General features: G+C 36.4%; 1 protein-coding gene across 1 annotated transcript in view; it reads left to right on the forward strand.

Annotated features, from left to right (window-relative positions):
* The window catches only part of OSBPL11 (oxysterol binding protein like 11), a 90526-nt gene extending 69450 nt beyond the window's left edge, over window positions 1-21076 (forward strand). Inside the window, exons 9-13 of the mRNA XM_072613731.1 lie at window positions 3760-4255; window positions 5564-5750; window positions 13544-13726; window positions 14536-14689; window positions 19338-21076. Of these exons, the coding sequence (XP_072469832.1) occupies window positions 3760-4255; window positions 5564-5750; window positions 13544-13726; window positions 14536-14689; window positions 19338-19403 (1086 nt within the window). The 3' untranslated portion in view covers window positions 19404-21076. The remainder of the gene's footprint in view (window positions 1-3759; window positions 4256-5563; window positions 5751-13543; window positions 13727-14535; window positions 14690-19337) is intronic.
* The last annotated feature ends 519 nt before the right edge of the window (window positions 21077-21595 follow it).

The raw sequence follows: 21595 nt of genomic DNA on the forward strand, positions 1-21595 counted from the left end.
TCGTCCTGGGCTTTATTTCAATAATCATCCACTTTTTTCTCATGCAGATTTATTCTCTCCCTCCCTCGTGACTCCTTTCTTTCTGCTTACAAGCATGGTCACATGTCCCAGTCCCAGTGGCCTCTGGATCAGTCACCCTCATCCATCCACCTTCTTCTCTTTCTCCTTTCCTTCCCAATCCCATGTGTAGAAGACATTGTCTATATCCAATACTGACACTTGCTTACTACTCACTGTCTCTCAGCCTGTTGAAACCTGGCATTTATTCCTGCCATTTTAATGACAGTGTTCTCTCAAAGATTATTTTGGATCTAAATGTCTTTTTCAGTCCCCATCCTCCTTGGTTTGTTAAAGCATTTGATACTGTGTAGACCCTACTTCTGGGTATTCCCTCCTTGGCTTGGAAGAGCTTTGATTCTTCTGACTCTGTTTCTTTAACATTTTTTATCTTCTTAGCTAGTTTCTTATGCCCTTGAAGTTAATTCTTTGAATTATATGTTCCTTAAGTGTCTGTCCTTTTTTTCCTTTCTGTCCATCTTTTTTTACTATACTTTTCAAGCATACCTCATCAGCACCACAGCTTCAGTCTTCATCTCTACGTACATGATTCCTAAGAGTCTTAAAGCTCCTACTTCTTTCACAAGCACCATATCTTCATCTTGTACTATTATATTTGGAAGTTTCTACCTGTACCTCAAACTCAACATGTTCAAATCCAGATTTATTCTCTTTTCCCCTAAATCAATCCTTTCTTTTTTATGTCATCATTTCTGATACTGGTACTACCATTCATGTCTTTGAAACTTTGATATTTGTTTAACTCTTTCCACTCCCTCATCTACCAAAGATAATCAGCTTCCAAGTACTTTTGATTCTACCAGTGCATTATCTTATCTCTTATAATTTTCTCCTATTCTTTGTTCTTACAGACACTACCCTTCACTAACATCTACCTGAATTTTTGTCATAGTTTTCTAAGAGGTGCTAACTGTTCTTCTGGCATCTGTTCTTCCGTTCCTCAAAACTAACCTTCACACCACTGCCTGATTGTTCATAAATTTGCTTGTATCTTTCCTCTGCTCAAAACCTTTTAATAACTTTGGATTTCCTACTTTGCCTCCTTTGTTGAAATTAGTAGACTTAAAGACCTACCATCCTCATGACTACTTCTCTACTAAATGAAAGGGCCACCATCATGGATTGTACTGAGGATTCACATGGAAACTGTTCACCATCACAAAACCATACAGTTATTCTTTCCACAATGCAAGGATTAGGGGTGCTCCCAGGATCTGGAAAATCTGCATAAAATTTTTTGGTATTCCTTTTCTACCAGAAACGTCTGAATTATTATGATATTAAAAGATAAGCTGTGTTGATATTATGCTATACTATACACATATTTTATGCATTTCTGACTTTCCAAACTTTTTCCGGGTTATCTGTTGACCTTTGCATGGCATCTGCGGCTTCCACAGAACTCCCCCCAAATTCCCATTTAATTTCTTGTATTCACCTGTAATATATTGAAACCACGATTGGGAAAGTAACTATGTGGAAGGGATAACTGTAGTAACTGCTCTGCCTGACATTTATCATACTATTCAATTCCTGTTTATTTACAGGTGGGTAATATTTTGCCTTGCCTGACAGTCTTCCTTCACTTTTTGCCCAGCTAGCATAATGTTTACTTGCTTTAACTGTAGCCTATAAAACAATAATAAACAAGGAAATAAATCTGCCACAAAGTAATTGTATAATATGCTGAAGATAGATTATTTTGGATTGTGTATTTGAGTCATCTGTGATGCTGTTGGATGGATAAGTAGGAATTGACCGTAGGTTTTTTCCTCTTGTGTTGAGGTTTTTGATGCCATCACTAAATCCTAACGGATATTTTAAGTTTGTAGTTACTAATGACACTGGTGAGAATGTTTGTTTTCCTCAGATTATATTCCTTTAATGGCAATTATTGTGCCTTTAACTGTGAGACAGAAATCAGAAGTATATATACAGGATGTCCCAAAAGTCTTAGTGCTCTAGTATTTTAAAGCTGCACTATCTACTGAGATCTTTTAGACCACTACATTTGTGAGATAAATGTTATTCTACTCTTTTATTTTCTATTTTTATTAAGATAATAATCTTTTTAATGACTATTTAGAAACCAGAATTTTTGATTTTTGGATTTTTAAAGAAACTAAATTACTTTTAGTGTTTTAATTCTTTAAGTCTTATTTTTGAAATATTTACATAATAATAGTATAAGAAAAGTTCTATTATAGAAGAGAATATAGCTAGAGTTGAGAAAGGTCAAGAAACTAGTTTGTTTGATATTTGGTACTCCGTGACATTTGACATATTTCATAGGTTTGGGTTTATATGGGTTTGTACCTTTCTGAGGATAGTTTCCTTTTTCTAAGCACCAAAACTGCCAGTGGGCCAAAGTAACATTGGGCAGTCATCATGACCATCTACAACAGCAAACATAAGTAATAACAACTGACTTTTATCTTGCAACTTGAAATTTATAGAGCATTTTACATACATTATTTCAATTTTTCTTTATAACATTCATATGAGATAGAAGCTAATTACTCCATATGCATCTACTCTTCAGAAACTCAGGTCTCAGAGATGTGGTAATATGCTTATAGTCATTTAATAATATTCACTGATATAGTTTAGAAGAATCAACATAGATCAATACTTTTCTTAGTTAACTTCAGTGATTATTGCACCCTACCTAATCTAACTTTGATTTTCACTACTGTATTTTAAAGAACATCCTTTGACATTCTTTTTATGTCATTTAACTATCTAGAGCTCCAAAATTCTTAGATATTCAAAGCTCCAACTCATCTCCTTGGCACTTGAAATTAAAATGCCTCTACAATTTTTTTGCTCCAGTCTGTAATCCCTCTAATCAAAAACTTTCTTTGGCTTTTTTTTTTTTTATTAATCTCAGGAAAGCCCGTATTTTTCTGCAACTTAAACACATACGTGTGTGTGTGTGTGTGTGCATGTGTGTGTGTGTGTGCTTTGCCACTCTACAATCAGAAAAATGAAAGGTTGTGGCTGCACTTGCTAAATTACCTAGTAATTTCCTTTTGACTCTGTTTTTTCTAATCAGGAGATTTTTTTTTTTCTGTTTGATCCCCTTTACCCTGCCCTATGATTCTTGGAGTTGATATAAATTCTTAATTTGCATGAAGTATTTGATAGTATCTACTAACTAATCTGCAAGGCTTTTATATCTTTCTAGATCCTAGATTCTAGAACCTGCTTTTTTTTTAATAAGTGGTTTGGACATCCCACCCCTTTTTAAAATAAGTTTTTGTTGATATTTTCTGTTATAGCACCATAGTATCCCATGTGTCCTTCTCCGTCTCCTTCCCAGAAAGCATCCTATATGACAAATAGTCTTTTTTAGAGAGGAAAAATGCAGCACAACTGATCTATACGTTGAAAAAATCCAAAAGCCTGTGCAATGTGTAACACCTGTGGACCTCCCACCTCCATGAAAGGGCAGGTTGGAAGTATCTTCTCATATCTCCTCATTTGAGTCCTGTTTGGTTTTTATAATTTTGTCATATTTACTTTTGATTTTTTTGGCGTGGTGTTTTTTTTTTCATTTACATTGTTGTCACTGTTTTAAAAAAATTTAAATAGATTAATTTTGAACTACAAGTATGCATGATTTCTACACATAAAGATTACTTCGAACTTATTGGATTTTTTTGTTGTTGTTGGTTTCAGGTGGTTCTTCCTACCTTTATTCTAGAGAAACGTTCTTTGCTGGAAATGTATGCAGACTTTATGTCTCATCCAGATCTCTTTATATCTATCACCAATGGAACTACTGCTGAAGACAGGATGATCCGTTTTGTAGAGTACTATCTTACTTCATTTCATGAAGGCCGTAAGGGAGCTATTGCAAAGAAACCCTACAATCCCATCATTGGAGAAACATTTCACTGTTCCTGGCGGATGCCGAAGAGTGATGTAGCATCCAGCATGACTTCCAGCTCTTCCTCACAGGCAATCCCAGATCAGGCTTCTCTGCCAGAGCCTTTGAGCCAGGTGGAAGCAGACTGTTATACTGTCAGATTTGTTGCTGAACAGGTGTCTCATCATCCTCCAGTCTCAGGGTTTTACGCAGAATGTGCAGAGAGGAAGATGTGTGTAAATGCTCATGTTTGGACTAAAAGCAAATTCTTGGGAATGTCAATAGGAGTGACAATGGTCGGAGAAGGTAGGTAGAACAAGTACTGTTTGGGGAAGAAAGTACATATGTTATTAATAATACTAGATACCAAAATAAAAATGAATTATGAACTGGAAGGAAAAATATTGGGCAGTATTTAGTTTAAAGGGTATTCCAGGTGATTGTGGGAAGAAGGTACTGATAAATTGCTAAAAATGCATACATTTTAAAAGCATTTTATACTTTTGTTCTATATCAGTATATGAAAAGGGGGGTTGAGTATAGTGTACTATTTTTTGATCAAGAACATAAAAATCCCACAAGACTTTTGGCATTCATTGAAAAGTGTAACATGGTGAATGTTACTGGTATTCACTGGTAAAAAAGAAACATATTTTGCTCAACATTTTGTTCTGAATTTAAACTTGCTAGACATACATGATTTGAGTCTGTGGTTCACTTTGAAATTCTGTTATTTTGACTTTGGAGAAAGTATTTGATTCCTGTTTTCTCTAAAATGGGAATAATAATGCATGCCCCACCTCCCTCAAAGGTTGTATGAATCAGAAAAACTCTATATAAAAGTGCTTTGTAAACCATAAAACAAACAAAAGAAGGCGTGAGTGTCAAATTCTCTTATGGGAATGTCAGAAACTATCAAAGCATGTTGAGTATTTATTTATTGCATGAGATTTTTCAGTAGGATGGGTAATTATCTTTTTATTATTGAAAATACTAAGAGTTGTATCATCTAGAATGCTGTTTAGTATTTTCAGGGAGCATTATTTTCTTATGCTTTAAAAAAAATCAGCAAAATAGCTGAGGCCTGGAGTCTATGTCTTAATAACATTAAACTTCCCTTAGACTAGAAAATATGTTACTATAGATTTTCCTCAAACTAATGATTTTCAGAATTGATTAATATTCACTGAAGCCTTAGAACTTCACTCTATGAAATGATCCAAGGAGGCATGCAATTTTACATGAAACTAGGCTGTTTTGGACACTGAGGGAGCTTTTACTGGAAGCAAAGGAAGGACCTTATTAAAACCTTGATTTGTGATATTCTTTGTGGCATACAGCCCAGGAATACTGTTGTGGCAAGATTACAGTTTTGTGATAGACAGCCTGAGTTCAGTGGTTTTGGGGGGTTTGTTTGGTTTATTTTAGGAAATTTTTACCATGTACTGTTATTGTAAGGAATTCAGTAGTTTGCCCCAACTTCTATGTATATTGAGCAAAAAATATGGTCACAGTTTCTAAATAAAACACAGGAAAAGAAAAGCAATGTGAGTCTTTTTACTTTGACTATCTTTGTAATTTTTGCTGAAAGTATCAACCATAATTATGTTTCAGGTATCCTTAGTCTCTTGGAACATGGAGAAGAATACACATTTTCCTTGCCATGTGCATATGCCCGATCAATTTTAACAGTTCCTTGGGTAGAATTAGGTGGAAAAGTCAATGTCAACTGTGCAAAGACTGGATATTCAGCTAGCATCACTTTTCATACTAAACCGTTCTACGGTGGCAAACTACACCGGTAAAGACAGTTTTATATTATTTGATTTCTTTAATATGATTTTCTGTGTGATAACATCATTGTTAATTATCTTCATTATCATTAACAACATTCACAATTAATAATAGTTATTTTGATAATATCTTTTGTGCTTATCATGTTTGTGTGGGTTTTTTTTTCTAGTCTCTTAGATTTGTAGTTCACGAAATCCATCAAGACTTTCTTTAGAAAAAAAACAAAACCTTCTCCAGCCTTTGAGCTCCTGGGCATGGTAACCATTGTGCTACCAGCTCTAAGTAGAAGATCTGTCTCAAAAGAATTTCCCTAAGAGGAAATGGATCCTGGAATTGCTAGCAAGAAGTAGGATAAAAATCCCTAACTCAGGAATAAATAATCCATGACCCAGTTTATGAACTCAGGATACTCCTGTTTAGATTCAGATCGTAGAATGTCATTGAACAACTCTCACTGTAGTTTGGGGTATTGCTATATCAGGGCAGCTCAGTGGTACAATGTATAGAGCACCAGGTCTGGAGTCAGGAACACCTGAGTTCAAATCTGGCCTCAGACACTAGCTGTGTGACCCAGGGCAAGTCACTCAACCCTGTTTGCCTCAGTTCCTCATCTGTGAAATGAACTGGAGAAGGAAATGGCAAAAACCCCCAAATGGAGACACGAAGAATTGGACACAACTGAGAAGCCTTCGAAATTGTCTAATAGGAAATTGGGGACAAGAGTGATTGATTCCATGCATTGCTGTGGAAAGATCACCTTGTCCTTCTGGACTAGTGGGGAGATCCCATCATCTTTGGGGATAAAAATAGAGAATTGAGTTAGGCAAATGCCTTTCCTCTATAGTGGCATTCATTCCTCATAAGGATTAGTCTCACTCATGAAGCCACAGAAATAATTATTTCTTGTACTAATCTAATGTTGTCATACATTGATATTGGTCCCTCTCTTGAAACCTTAAACCACGTGCTACTTAAAGAGCTACTTTTATGAACTCTCTGTTACTTCTTTGTTACTGGACAGCAAACACACAACTGTTCCTAAGAAAACTGTAAAGAAAGTTTTTACTACTACAGACTCCCTAACTTGGTATTAAATTTCCTTCACAGTTTGATTCTACCCTACCTTTCCAGCCTTATATTGTACTATTCCTTTTCATGTATTCTACACTCAGCTGTATTTGAGTTACCAATGCATACCCTGCCTTTGCCTCTTTGCTTCTTTTGTTCTCTTTAAGTGAAATGCCTCTCATTTCCCCCTGACTGTTTGTCCCAGAATACCTAAATCAGATCTCACCTAGGAATCCTTCCTTGATCACCCTGATTCCTTAGTGACCTCACATAGTCCTTCACTCGAATGCACTTGTATATAATTTTACACTATAGTTATTTGCATAGTAGTCAGTTGACCAGTAAAGATTAAGTACCTACTATGTGCTAGGCATTATAGAAAACATTGTTGGCAGATAAACAAAGACAAAAATTAAATCATCCCTAGCTTAGTTTCCTTTTGTTTTTATCTTTTAAAAATTATTGGTTGATTTTTACAAGCATTTATCTTTCCCACTCACCACCCCTCACCTGTTGAACAGGTTTTTTTAAGGAAAAATGAAGCAAACCTTCATAACTGCATAGTCCAGCAAAGAAATTTCTATGTTTGCCATGTCCGAAAATGTATTTCTCATTTTGCATTTTATGTCTGTCACCAGTTTGGTGGGAGGTCCGAGGCTTGTTCTAGCTTCAGATCTCTGGAGTTGTAGCTTATCATTGTACTGAACTGAGTTCAAAATGGTTTTTCTTTGTAATGTTGTTACTGTATGAACTGTTCAACTCATTCTGCTCATTTCACTTGGTATCGACTCACAGAAGTCTTCCTAATTTCCTTTGAAGCTGTCTTTCACCATTTCTTATGGCCAAATAATATCCGTTACATTTAGGGTACCCCATTGGTTTACATTTTGGGGCTGCTTTGAAAAGAGCTGTTAAATGTGTTTGCACACAAGTCCTTTTTCTTTTGTCCCTTTGGAATGTAGCCGGGTCAAAGGGTTTACACAGCTTGGTTTTGGAGGAATTGCTCCAGATTGCTTTCCAGAACGTCTAGACCACAGGTCCACTAGAAGTGCAGTAATATGCCTGTTTCCCTGCAGTCCCTTTGACATTTGTCATTTTCCTCTTTTGTTATCATTGCCCATTTAAGTTGCCTTAATTTGAATTTATCTAATTATTAGTAATTGGGAGCAGTTTTTCATATGATTGTTGGTAGCATACATTTATTTCTTGAAGAACTACCTATTTGTATCCTTTAATTGTTGAACTCTTTGGGAATGGCTCTTTGTCTTATAAATTTGAATGAAAAAGGAGCTTACATTCTGCTGGAAGAGACAACATAAACACATTTAGGCATTTGCAAAATGTAGATGAAATAAATATGTTAATGGGAGTAAGAAGATTGATCCTGTATCATTTTCTTATTGATCCCATTTACAAGTAATTGATTTTGTCCTGTAACTGCTAAAGTCACTATTCTTTGTCTCTGACCTTAGTTCAGAGTTTACCTACATTTAAAAATCTAGCTCTCCTGCCTCAAGGACTTTAAATGACCTTGGAGAATGCATGTGAATGCAGTGGGAGTTTGGATCTGAGTCTGGTTTGCTGTCCAAAAGCCTGGGCCACTATTTTGCACCTGCACTCAGACAATGAGCACTTCTTAGTCTCACAGGAGAAAAATGGGAGTTGTTTCTGGTCTCCATTACCAAATTTCCAATCAGTCATGTTGTTCTCTGCACCTCAGCTCTGTAACTAATCATGTTGCCCCAATCCCATGATGTCATCCACCCTGTTATGTACTCCTCAAAACCTTTAAAAGGGGAACTGCTCTTTTGCTCAGAGTCTTTGACATAAATAGAAGCAAACCATTGATCCATTTGTTGGCAGATACCATGTCCCTGCTATCTTGCTTGGAGATATGCCTCAATTTGCCCTTTTGTTAAAATCTCAAATGTGACAGGGGGCATATTAGTAGTTAGGAAGATAGAAAAGGCCTCATGTGAGGGGCCACAATTGGACTGATCATTGAAGGAAACTAGTGATCTCAGAGATGAAAAGGTGAGATAGATATGCTTTCTAGGCATACAGAATAGCCTTTTCCTCTTTGATTCTTTAGGGTATAGGCATAACCTATCATAAATGATAGGGGAAAATAGAAAATTAAAATGGCTTGCCCACATGTGATAGTAAAGGGTCTAAGTAGGGAATAAGCCACAAACAGATAAGAAAGTGGTTTGTGGTGCTAAAAAGGAAGGTTTCTTGAAAGAGATGACATTTGAGTTGGCTTTAAAAGTGTGACTAAAGACACCTGGTGAAGAAGATGAGGGTGGTGGAGGCAGTAAAAGGAACATGAGTAAAGACTCAGAAACTATCCCAGGATGTATTTAACTAACTTTCACATTCTGTGTACAAGGAATTATACTAAGTGCTGGAATATAAAAATGAAATATCCCTTGCCTTGTCAAGTAGCTTGCATTCTTTTTGAGGGGTGAGGGGATGAAGGGGATGGCATACATGTACTCCAGTTTGTTTGGAACATAGAGTTCATGGAAGGGAGTTATACGAAATAACTCTAAATTAATGAAATAATGTCCATTTGTAGCGAGCCTTGAATATGGAATGCTACACAAAGAAATTTGAACTATAGTCAGTAAGCTGTAGAGAACTACTGAAGATCTTTGCACAAGGAAATAACATGAGTCTCCACAAGGAAGATACTTTTGGTAGCTGTGGAAAGGATGACTTGGAATAGGGAGAAAACAGAAAGTGTTACCTTTAAGAGAGAAGTTGTATTAAGAGATGATGATGATGATGAGCAGTATGATTTCAGGAAAAACCTGGAAAGACTTATATGAACTGATCATGAAGTGAAGTGGGCAGAGCAAGGAGAGCTTTGTACACAGTAACAGTAGTATTATATGATGATCAACTCTTGATAACTTATTCTCAGCAATGTAGTGATCTAAGACATTTCCAAACGACTCATCATGAAAAATGTTATTCACCTCCAGAGAAAGAACTGATGGAGTCTGAATGAATATTGAAGCATAACATTTTTCTCTTTATTTTTTTGTGATGGTTTTTTTAATTTTGGGGTCTGTGTTTTCTTTCACAACATGACTAATATGGAAACGTTTTACATGATTACATATGTATTATATGAAGTTGCTTTCCATTTCAGGATAGGGACATGGAGCAGGGGAGGGAGATAATTTGGAACACAAAATTTTTTTAACAACTGAATGTTAAAACTTATTTTTACATACAAATTGGAAAAATAAAATATATAAAAGAGAGTGATGGGGATGGTAACCAGATTTTAAGACTTTTTAAACCAGTGGATGATGAAGGAATTGGGTGCAGATAATTTTTCCCATAAGATTGACCATAAAGTGAGGAGACAGGGCAGTAGCTGGATAGAATAGAAGACAAGGAAAGATGTTTTTGTTGTTTGTTTTAGTGTTGGAGAAATCTAAGAATGTTTTAGGCAATTGAGAAAAGGTCAGTAGTGAGGAAAATATTGAAAATATGTGTGAGAGAAGAAATGGTTGCTGGAGAGAGGTCCTGCAAGGAGAGAGGAAAGGGATTCAGGACTACAGGTTGAGGGGAATAGCCTCAGTGAAGAGTAGGGACACCCCTTCTCTAGTGCCAAGAAGGAAGGAAAGAGTAGATGACCATACAGAGAAGCTTCGAAGTGTAGAGGAGAGGACATTTGAGAGAATATAGCCATCAGATATTCTAGATCTCAGTAAAGTAATAGTTTAAATATACTACTATAAGTGTTGGAAATGTGGTTGCAGTTAGGGACTTGAGAAGCATGCTTCAGTCTGTATTAAAACAATATCAGTTCTTTCTCTGGAGGCAGAGAGCATGCTTCATCATGAGTCCTTTGGGATTGTCTTAGATCTTTGTATTGTTGAGAATAGCTAAGTCATTCACAGTCCTTCACCAATGTTCTCTTGGTTCTGTTCACTTCGCTATGTTTCAGTTCATGTAAGTCTTTACAGGGTTTTCTGAAATCACCCTGCTTTGGATTAAGTTAAAAAAAAACCCTTATTAATATATTTTATTTGTTACATAACCTACATTTCTGAAAATATTGTCCTCACTCCCAAGCAAAGCTATGTTTTTTAATAGAGAATTTTTAAAACTATGAAAAGGAGGCAGGACATTTTTTTAGCTCTTTTTAAAAGATTTCTTTTGTTTTTATATCACCCACACTTTTCCCCTCTATCCTTCTCCCTTCCCCATTCCAGAGAGCCATCCCTTAGGACAAGGAATAATGGAAAAAAAAGATGAGAAAATAAACAAGCAAAACCAATCAGAATATTGGGAAATGTTTTGTGGGAGACACTGCTGCTATTTGCACTACATTCAGTTTTGATTGTTTTATGATTTTGGTTTCTTCTCTTTATATTTTTATAACAATTGTATGTATTGTTTTCCTGACCTGTTTATATCACTTTGTATTAGTTCATCTAAACCTTTCTGTGCTTCTCTGGCTTTATCATGTTCTTTATTTCCATTAACTCATGTATCACATTTTGATTATTATATTATATCATAGCTATTCGCTAACCAATAATTCCCTGACCTACTTTGTTTTCAGTTGTGGTTTATAGTTGCTACTACAGAAAATTCTGCTATAAGTATTTGGGCATATGTGGAATTGTACCAATTCACTTCTCCACTAACAGTGCATTAATGTGCCTCTTTACACATAACTTCTCTAACGTTGACTATTCCCAGTATTTGTCGTCTATATAGGCAAGTGGTTATTGCCCCCATCTTATAGATTAGGAAAGTGAATCTCAGGTGAAATAACTAACCCAGGGTCACATAATGAGCAATAGATCCAGGAATTTTTTCATTGTTTCCTGATTCCAAAGCCAGTCCTTTTTCCACTTTCCAAAATCCTCTTAAACTCATAAAGATAAGAATACTTGTACTACCTACCTTAGAAGGTTGTTATAAGGACCAAATGAGATATTTATAAGAGCCATTATCAAGTGTACAGGCTGTATAAATATGAGCTATCCTTATATATTAAGCTGAGTAGGAAAGAATATCAGAATGAGTAACACTGAAGAGTGTACTGTGGAAAGGAACAGAAACCAGGGTGCTATAGAAGTTAGCGTAACTTTTTAATCTGCCCTCTTCAGCACTTTATAGTTTTGTGTTTATGTGGAGATGGAGGAGAAGGTAAGTATTAAATTTCACCTCACATCCAATTAGATTACGTAAGGAGATGGAATTTCAAGGAAAAGAGGAAGATTGGCAAGCTGGTTCAGAGAGGATATGTAGAATGCAACTTGAGAATACATGCAGTCAAGACAGACATGGCAGAGTAATCATTTATGTTATTATGCAACAAAACCCCAAAAAACCCGTAAATTCCATCTTAGTGTATGACCATCTCTTTAGCCCGTATTTTACCCTTAAACAGACTACACTTACATTCCTGCTCCATTATCTAGTACATCTTTACTTACCTGGGGCTTTTGACACTCAGAGAAAGTTAAAACAACGCCAGAGGACAAATTACCCTTGCCCTGGGATTAGGTTCACACTCATGTTTTTACCACTGTTCTACCTAAATACACAGATTCAGGATCAATGCCTGTCTCAACCACAAAGTCTCCCTTTTTCTCCTGCCATACTGATTCCCAGATACTGAACATTGACAAGTGATAACTTGAATTTCCTTGCACCCATCTTGAGGTCTTGGTTCCTCGACCTCTGACCTATTTCTGGTCAAATATCCTAGTCTCGTTTTTGACCTCCTGGTTCCTCAATCCCTCAGCTTGCTCTTGATAATTTCATTCAGCACCCATTAAACAAATACTCGTTAAATGCCTCCTACAGATGAAGGACCATAGGAATTATAAAGATACATAAAGCGTGATCTTTACCCACAAGAACCCACAATAGACTTGCTTAATAATCTAACACAAATGATAACTTGGACTTATTAACCAATAACTTAGTTTTATTTTGTTTTTTTTTTTTAAGACCAAATTTTAATGTTTAGATAGACCCCTTATTAACTTCAGATTTGCTGTAACCTTAAAACCTGACTTGCCAAACTAAAGATTTTTGCATAGACCATTTTTGGTCCTAATTTCTTGTCTCACTTAAGACTGTTGTTGCCTCTGTCTTAATATATCCAGTAAAAGAAATTATTAGATCTGTTCCTCTTCCTAGCACTCATTTGATCTATATCCTGCCTGCCTACAGATAGGTTGGCCAGATAAATCTTCATTAATTTTTGAATAGCCGTATTCCATCTCAGTATTTGGATCCTGGCACTGGCTTATCTGTTTTTGCCTGAAATAGTCATTCCGAGGTTTTTTTTTAAGTGCATAAAAGAGTGGAATATCAAGAAATCAAAGTAGAGTTGGCCTAACCTAATGTATTCAGGCAAACCCAAACCATACTACATCATGAGACTGGAAAGAAATTAGAACAAAATGTGCTGTCATTAGTGAACATCTGAGTAGCGTTTGAGTGTAAAAGCATTGTCTTACTTCCTGTGTTCATTACCATAACTATGATTTGTATATGACTTATTTAGTGGGTCAGAAATTTCTCAGTGAAGGAACCACAGGATGCTATTTTTTATTTTCCCCAGGGAGCCAGACCAACTGACAAATTGATACGAATTAAATAACCATTTTGAACAATGTTCATAGGAAGTTTCAATTTCAGAATTCAAAGACTTACTAAATTGTGTCTTTATTGTCTCACTGTTTCTAGGGTTACAGCTGAAGTAAAACATAATACTTCTAATACTGTGGTGTGTAGAGTGCAAGGGGAATGGAATAGTGTCCTTGAGTTCACTTATAGCAATGGAGAGACAAAGTATGTGGACTTGACTAAATTATCTGTGACCAAAAAAAGAGTAAGGCCCTTGGAAAAGCAAGGACCTTTTGAATCTAGGTAAGTCATCATGTTATGGTAGAAGGGATTCTAGTCAGGAATTAGAAAACCTGGGTTCTAGTCTCAGTTCTTCCACTAACTTCTGAACTTGGGCAAATGATGTAAATGCCTTTTGGCCTCACTTTCCTCATATAAAATCAGACAGTTGGACTCGATGACCAATACTATAATTCTAAATGAAATTCAATTAAATGGTTTATCATGAAAATCAAGTCTCTAAATAAATGTCCAGATATTCTCAGGTCAAGTGTTTTCAGGCTTAATCCCATTTTAACAAGCTTATAAATACTCCTGAACTAGTGGAAACCAAGCTGAACATATTGCTATTAAAATTCATTTAGTCTGTATGCTCCCCAAATTAGTTCTAAAATGTTTAATCACTGTTGCATAGCAACCTGTGTAAGTATATATAAATATAGAGATAATAGTAATTTTGGTCAGTTAAAAATACTCCTTATAATGTCAAATATTGCTTTCTCAATCAGATGCAGTTGCTGTATTAGTTTGTTTTTCGTTGTTTTGAGAAAGATCTCTTTTGGAGGATAAGAGGGTGAAGTGAATGTGATGTAAAAAAACCAAAAAGCATCAAAAATACTTATTTTTAATATTCACTGGTTCCTCTTAGTACCAAAATTCATGTAGCTCCATTTCAGGTCCGAAATTATGGATCTTGTTTAGAAAAGAAAATAGAAATGGTTTAGAAAAAGTTCCCCTCATTTGAAAGACAATCAAATTTATCTCTTAGGCTTTTGTTTTGTTCACAAAAGTGCTTGTAAAATGTAAAAAATAGACAAAATTTCTGATTTTAGACGACTATGGAAAAATGTCACAGAGTCTCTGAGGGATTCTGAAATTGATAAAGCAACAGAACATAAGCGAGCCCTAGAGGAGCGTCAGAGGAGTGAAGAGAGGCACCGTGCTGAGACAGGCACACCATGGCAAACCAAATACTTTATTAAAGAGGTAGGTTTCATTCATTCTTATACTGACTCTTATCTGCTTGCTGATAGCTTTTGCTTGCTGATCTTTTGCAGCCTTGCTGTCTCACATAGCTATTTTTCAAAAACAGCTTAACCATCCTTTGTTTTTCAATAATTCATTCCAATCCATCAAAAAAGGCTGTTTCACAGCAACTTATTGGAAAAAATCTGATGATTTTCATTGACTACAGTGAGCTTATTAATGCTCGAGTTTAAAATTAGCTTAGCTAGTGGTGTCAAGTGGCTTTTTAAAATTTAAGCTTTGCAAACCACAAAAGTCTATATAAATATCAGTTATTATTAAGTAGGAAGATGAATAATTGTCAGTATTTTTGGTGTGTATCCTGCATAGATAGGTCAAACTAAAGGTCTTGGAATTGCCTTTCATAATCTGGAGAGTACTAACAACATCTTAAGTTCTTGTTTCTTTTTGCATCGGTTACAGCGGGTGGAGTTGTAGAACAATAGAAGAAAAACATCATGTGATTCATGACATGTAAGCAGAATGGCAGATAAGCATGATACATGATATCAGCTATCCTTGTCAGTCCCTTAGAGCATTTTTAAAAATAAAATTCTTGTATTTTTAAAAATGCCGACCCAATGTTAGACTGTATTAATAGAATTAAAGGTACTCACCAAATCCCATTGCCCTCTATACTAGTCAGTCAAACCCCATCTAGAGTGTTATGTTCAGTTATGGTTATGACATTTTTAAGGAGATATTGACAGACAAGTGTTTCCATTGGATGGTGAGAGGTCTCAAATACATAGCATATGATAGATGATTGAAGGAGGTGTTTAACCTAAAAAAGAAAATGAAAAGTCATTATAACCGCCTCAATTCAAATAGATGAAGAGTTGTTATATATAAAATGATAATTGGCCTAATAGCTGGAAGTTTACATTAGACAGATTGTAGTCCAAAACTCTGGTAGCCATCCAGCAGTACATTGGGTGGCCTTGCACAGTAGGAAACATCCTGTCGGGTTTGCAGACAGACTGATTGCTTTTGACATCAGTAAATACATGAGAGAAGGAATGAATTTCCTCTCTGGAAAGCTGTGAAGGGAAAAAAAATTAAAATTTGTAAGTCTTGATAGAAAGGTACTAAATTGTATTTAGGTATCCTTTTCTACTCTTCTGCTACTGTTTCTTTCTGTAATCACACAGCTAAAATGCTTAATTTGTTTATAATTGCAGTTCTAACACAAATTTTAAAATGTCTTTGACCATTATTAAGATAACTGCATTGATCTTCTCAGACTGACAATACCTGAATTTCCCCTGTTGGGACAGAATATTTGTTTGGTCATGTTTGAATTTTATATAGCCTACTAAATTACCTACTAAAACATATTTGTGCCAGGTACCAAGCATCATTTACCTCATACCATGTCTTAGTGCAATTAGAATCCTCACCCTCCAAATCTTTCCTTGGCTTGAGCTAATAAAATTGTTAGAAAATCAGATTATTTTTATGCTTACGTATCAAAATCAGAAAGCATGTCCCTTTGGAACAAGAAAGGGATTTTAAAATGCCAGTATTCTGCTCCCTTCTCTTATTTGTCTCTTGTGGTGATTGTAGCACATCTGTTTTTCACCTCTGCTAAAATTTTGGTTGTTCATAGTAATAAAAAGACTAGAATTTGTGCCCAAATAAATAGGCTAGATAGTCTAGTTCCACAGAGCACAGATCTTGTAGAGCACTGAGCAGAGGAGATAGAAGGACTTGTTGTAGGCCTGACTTTACCAAAACTTTGGTAAAACCTGGAGTAAGCCTGTTCACCTCCCTTTGTCTCAGTTTCTCAGGTTATGGTAATAGTTATGATGATGAAATAGTACCTACAAAAGCAATTTGGGGAAATAGGTACTAAAAAAATCCAAGGCAGTATTACAGTTATTAGACAAGAGTCAGTAAACATTTATGAAGCACCTACTATGTGCCAGACACCACTAAGTACTGGGTTTACAAAGAAAGGCAAAAGACAGTCCCCTTTGAGGAACTCGCTGTCTGTTGGGAGAGACAGACATAAAAAGAAGCTGAAAACGCTGAGAGGGACAGCGAGGGAGAAGCATTTCCAGGAGTTTCGTGGGGGTAGATGGACTTTATGAAGTCTTGCTGTCTTGACAGAGTGCCTTCCCTTAAATGGAGTTTGTTCACTCTCCCTCCTTGGCAACCAGAGAGAGAGGGATCCCAAGGAGAGGGGAAGGGTGAAGCTTCAGGGTTGGTATCTTGCAGGATGATTTATGAAGGTCCAAGAGAATAGCTGGGGTGGGAAATGAAGGGAGAACTTCTAAGAGTACTGTTAGTCATAGTTCTCTTAATTATTAATCTTATTTAACACCTTTCATTAATAACTGTAATTGTCTTTGTTTTCATCAACACCATTTCTGGATTAGCAAAAAGGAACAGACTAGCTGTTGTTTGGTGTGGAAAACTACAAGGCTATATCTGTGTAGTTTGATTGGTCTTTGGGAAAACCACTCACACAGATAAACGGGAGGGAGGGGATGGAAAATGTACATCTTTTTCATAAGTAAATGAGGTTTTATACTACTGTTATTTGGTACTTACTGAGTTTCAGAAATGGAGCTTAGTTTAGTAAAAAAAAAAGTAATAAGATTTAGGTAGTTGCAAAGAGAAAACATGTTTTATAAACTAGCTCAGTACTTTTATAGATTTGTGAGTTTACTGGTATCAGTATTTCCTTCTCCAAGGCAGATTGTAGTCTTACCTTACCTTAGTAGGTAGTCTTCATAGGTTGTTACGGTTGAAAAAATTCATCACCAAGTAGCCAGCATTCTTGTGATAAACCTCTTCCAACTCAGTGAGTTTACAGAAATACACAGTAGCACATCAGTGACTACCCTTTTCAGACTGAGGGATCCTGACAGAATTTGTACTCTACTGGAGTAGCCTTCAAGATCTCAGCCTCACTTTCATGTCATGGTGAGGCTTTAGTAGATCTCAGATAATTCATGAATATGATTAAGGTAAAATTGTCATCAAAGATGAATAGCTAATATTATTCTAAAACATTATTTACTAGGTAAATGTCACCTTACATTTGTATACTGCTTTATCATTTTCAAAGCACATTCACAAGCACCTTATGTTTACAACCTGTAAACCTGTGTGTAGTTCTCCCTATAGTACAGATGAAGAAACTGACTTTGAGAGGTTGAGTGACTTCCTTGAAATCACAGCTGAGCTGAATCTAGAATGCTGACCCCTGACCCTTTGTCAAGTATGGCTTTCTACTCTACTTTCTACCTCAGTGTTCTTTCTGTCATATAGGACAGATGAGGAGAGGGGAGGGGAGAGAGTGGGAGAGAGAGAGAGAATGTTTTATTTTCTAAAACTTGAATATATTATCTGATCCTCAAATAACACTTAAATGTAGATGGCACATAATATTATTTATCCCATTTTATAGGTAAGGAAACTGAGACACAAGGTAAGTGACTGACTTGGTTATTCTGCAGTTTCAGAGACATGTTTGGAGCTGAAACCTAATTTAATCCAGTGCTCTTTTATTTACATCTTTTGGCTTTAGAAATCAGAGCGAGAATATTCGTTTCCTTCTTCTCCCCACTGATTAATAGGCCAAGCAACTCAAAACTTGGTTGTTGACTTGTGTTTGACTTCTCATACCCCCCATTTAGGGTTTTCTTGGCAAAGATACTGGAGTGGTTTATCATTTCTCCAGCTCATTTTACAGATGAGGAAACTGAGGCAAACAAGGTGAAGTGCCTGGGGTCACACAGCTAGTAACTGTCTTGAGGCCAGATTTGAACTTAGGGTGAGGAGTCTTCCTGACTCCAGGCCTGACTCTTTATCCATTGTGCCACCTAGATGCCCCTCAAAACTATGCTGCAAACCAAACCCCCAGGATTTGAGGTCTTTTCCAATGAAACTCCTGACTTTTACTCTCCTCTTTAAAACTACCAACCAAAATCCACCCCTCCGACGCCTTCCATTGTAGCTGCCCTAATGTAGTCTCCACCCAAATGCATGCATTTGATTTTGTCTGCCTTTGTTCTTCAGGGTACTTATCACTGTCACAGGCTCTGGCATTAGGTCCTTATATCTGTGGGACAGGAGAGAGGAAATGAGATATAACATTTGAGAATTAAAAAGGTCAAAGGGCCCCACAAGTATCCTTGTTAAGTCAAACATCTGTAATTCCTTCTTGTTGATACACCAGAAGGGCTTGCTGTCACTTCAAATAAGCAAGATGTGTTCTATAGTATCTTGGAATATTCGATCATTAGAATTGCCACACTTGACTTATGTTCCATGAAAGTAAGAATTGTTTTCTATTTGTAAGAATTTTTTCTATTTGTATCTTCAGTACCTAGTGTTGTCTGGTTCATAGTAGGTGCTTAATAAATGTTTGTTAATTAATTGATTTTTCCGGTCATAGGTGAGGTCATCCTGGACTTCACATCCAAAAGTACCGACATTTCTTCATGCTCTGGGCCCAAAAGGACAGACTCTCTGACAGAGACTATTATTTTGGTTTGGAAAGAGACTTCTACCTCCAGAGTGGACAACTTCTATCTTTATTTACAGAGAGTAAAAGCATTTAATGGAATCCTCTAATTTCCTTTTCCATTCGTTTCAGGGAGAAGGCTGGGTTTATTATGACCCTCTTTGGAAAACGATCCCAGTGACACAGCCTGCTGAGTGACAGGAGCTAGCTAAGACTCTCCAGGATTTGGTTTATTCTGCTTCCTTTACCCCTTACACTGTCAGAATGGAATCACTGCAATGGGTGTCTTGTTTTATGATGGTACAGTTTAAAAGGGCACATCTATCAGGGCACTTTAATACTACCAAAAATCCAAGATCCTGAAGAAAGGTAGTGGACCTTTCCACCAACTTCTTTCATAGAATGCAAACAATGCCATTTTCAAGTCTTTTACATGGATTATTGGGTGATTTGTTTTTATCTGGTTCCTTCTACTAAGGCTAACCAAATTTCAGATCACTTGACTTTGCAAGTAGCAGCCAGACCCAGTGCTATGGGCACAATGGCTCTGATTCCATTGACATAAGAAACATAGCCTCTTTTAAGGTCTATACTTTGCTTTGTGTTGGGGACTAACTATTCACTGCACACATAAGCAAAACCAGAGGAACTGAAATTGCACAACTTGTGTTTCAAAGAAGAAATTCGTGAAGGAAGACCTCTACCAAGTCACTGGGCCTGGAATCAGTGTTAGAAACCAGCCAGATTGAGGTGATGAGACACTTCTCTTCTTCAGAAAAAACTGTGCCCGTGTCTGAGAAAAGTATCAATCTCTGTTAGAACTCCCTTTTTAAAAAAAAATTTATAAATTGATTAGAATTATAACCATGGAGAATTTTTTCCCTTCTGAACCATTTTAATATACTTGAAAAACAAAATTGACTTGAATGGAAAAAAAGTCTTTCAGAATGCTTTTCAGCGGATTTTAATAAATATCACGTGTGAGAGACTGTTTTTAACAAATGTACTTGTTGTCAGTGTGGTGAGGTTTGGGGACTTTCTTGAACTAAGGCAGTGAAAGGAATAGCAGACATGAAAAAAATGTATTACTTTTTCTTGTCCTTGATTTTTTTTCCATTTTGAAAGCAAATATCCAGTATTATATGCTATTCCTGTGGATTAGCTGGATTTCGCTTCATTCAAAATGCAAAGCAACCATCAGTATTTGTCATTTATCTCAGAAGAGCTGTTTGTTGTGATGGAGAACATATGAACTGTAGTTTTGCTTTGTTTTATTTTGGAAATTGTTATATGTCAAAGAAAGGTTAGTATGAAATAGAAGCATATTAGGAAAATGTATTCAGGTACAAATATACTTTTTTTAATATGTATTTTATTGAAGCTTAAGAATTGCTGGCAATTAAGAGAATAGTGCTGATTATGGCTTTCATTATACATTCATTCAGCAAGTATTTATTGAGTACTTACTGTGTACTCAACACTTGTTATTACAAACTACCTTAATTTTCCCAGAGTGGTGCCTTATTCTGTTTCTTCTCATGTAGTCTTCCAACCAGTGTGTATCTGTAATAAAGTTGCTCACCAGCCATTCCAGGTGGCTGGCTCCATTGCATCATGATGAGAACTCTAAACTCTGTGTGAGCCTGTCACTTGTGTTCTCCTAAAAGGGATAAATGGAATGAGAACATCCAAAAAAGGTTTCAGCAGTTTTTCAGCCAACTGTAAATCACACGTGCAAACGAGTTCCTTCATGCACAGCTCCTTCATGATTCCCTTGTTCATTTTCGCTGTGAAATGCACTGAAAAATCTCAACACGAGTCATAGTCCCTGTGTGGGAAAATGGAAAAACAATAAAACTACAAAACAGCAAGCAGCCTTTGTCTTTCCTCAGAAACTGTGTGATTGGGAAGGGGTAGGAATTCATATCACTGGATTTCTTGCTCTGTTCATTTGAGAGGTCAGTCATTTTCTCTCCAGACCCCTGTCTTCAAGAATCTTTAGCTTGCACGATAAAGGTATCAGGTGCTCGCTTCAATTCAGCCAACTCTGAAATCTCTCCTGTGGACAGAGCCTTCTACTAGGCAGTCTAGATAAAACCTAGTTTCTGCCCTCATGCTTACAATACGTATGAATGAAGACATGTCTTATTACCATGAGACACAGTAATATATAATGTGTACCAGAGGGAGATAGAAAATAATGTTTTCTGTGAAGCTTGAAGAGGAAGCTTATTTTACCAATAGGGGACCAGCAAAGGCCTAGTGGAGTAGACATTTGAGTTGGCTTTACAACATGATTAGGGATACAGGTGAAGAGGGAAGAGGGAGACATTCCAGGGACAAGGAATAATATGAGTAAAGCCAGGTACTGGGTGGGAAAGCACAGAGCA

The sequence above is a fragment of the Notamacropus eugenii genome, chromosome 5, assembly GCF_028372415.1.
Source record: "Notamacropus eugenii isolate mMacEug1 chromosome 5, mMacEug1.pri_v2, whole genome shotgun sequence".
Taxonomy (NCBI): Eukaryota; Metazoa; Chordata; class Mammalia; order Diprotodontia; family Macropodidae; genus Notamacropus; species Notamacropus eugenii.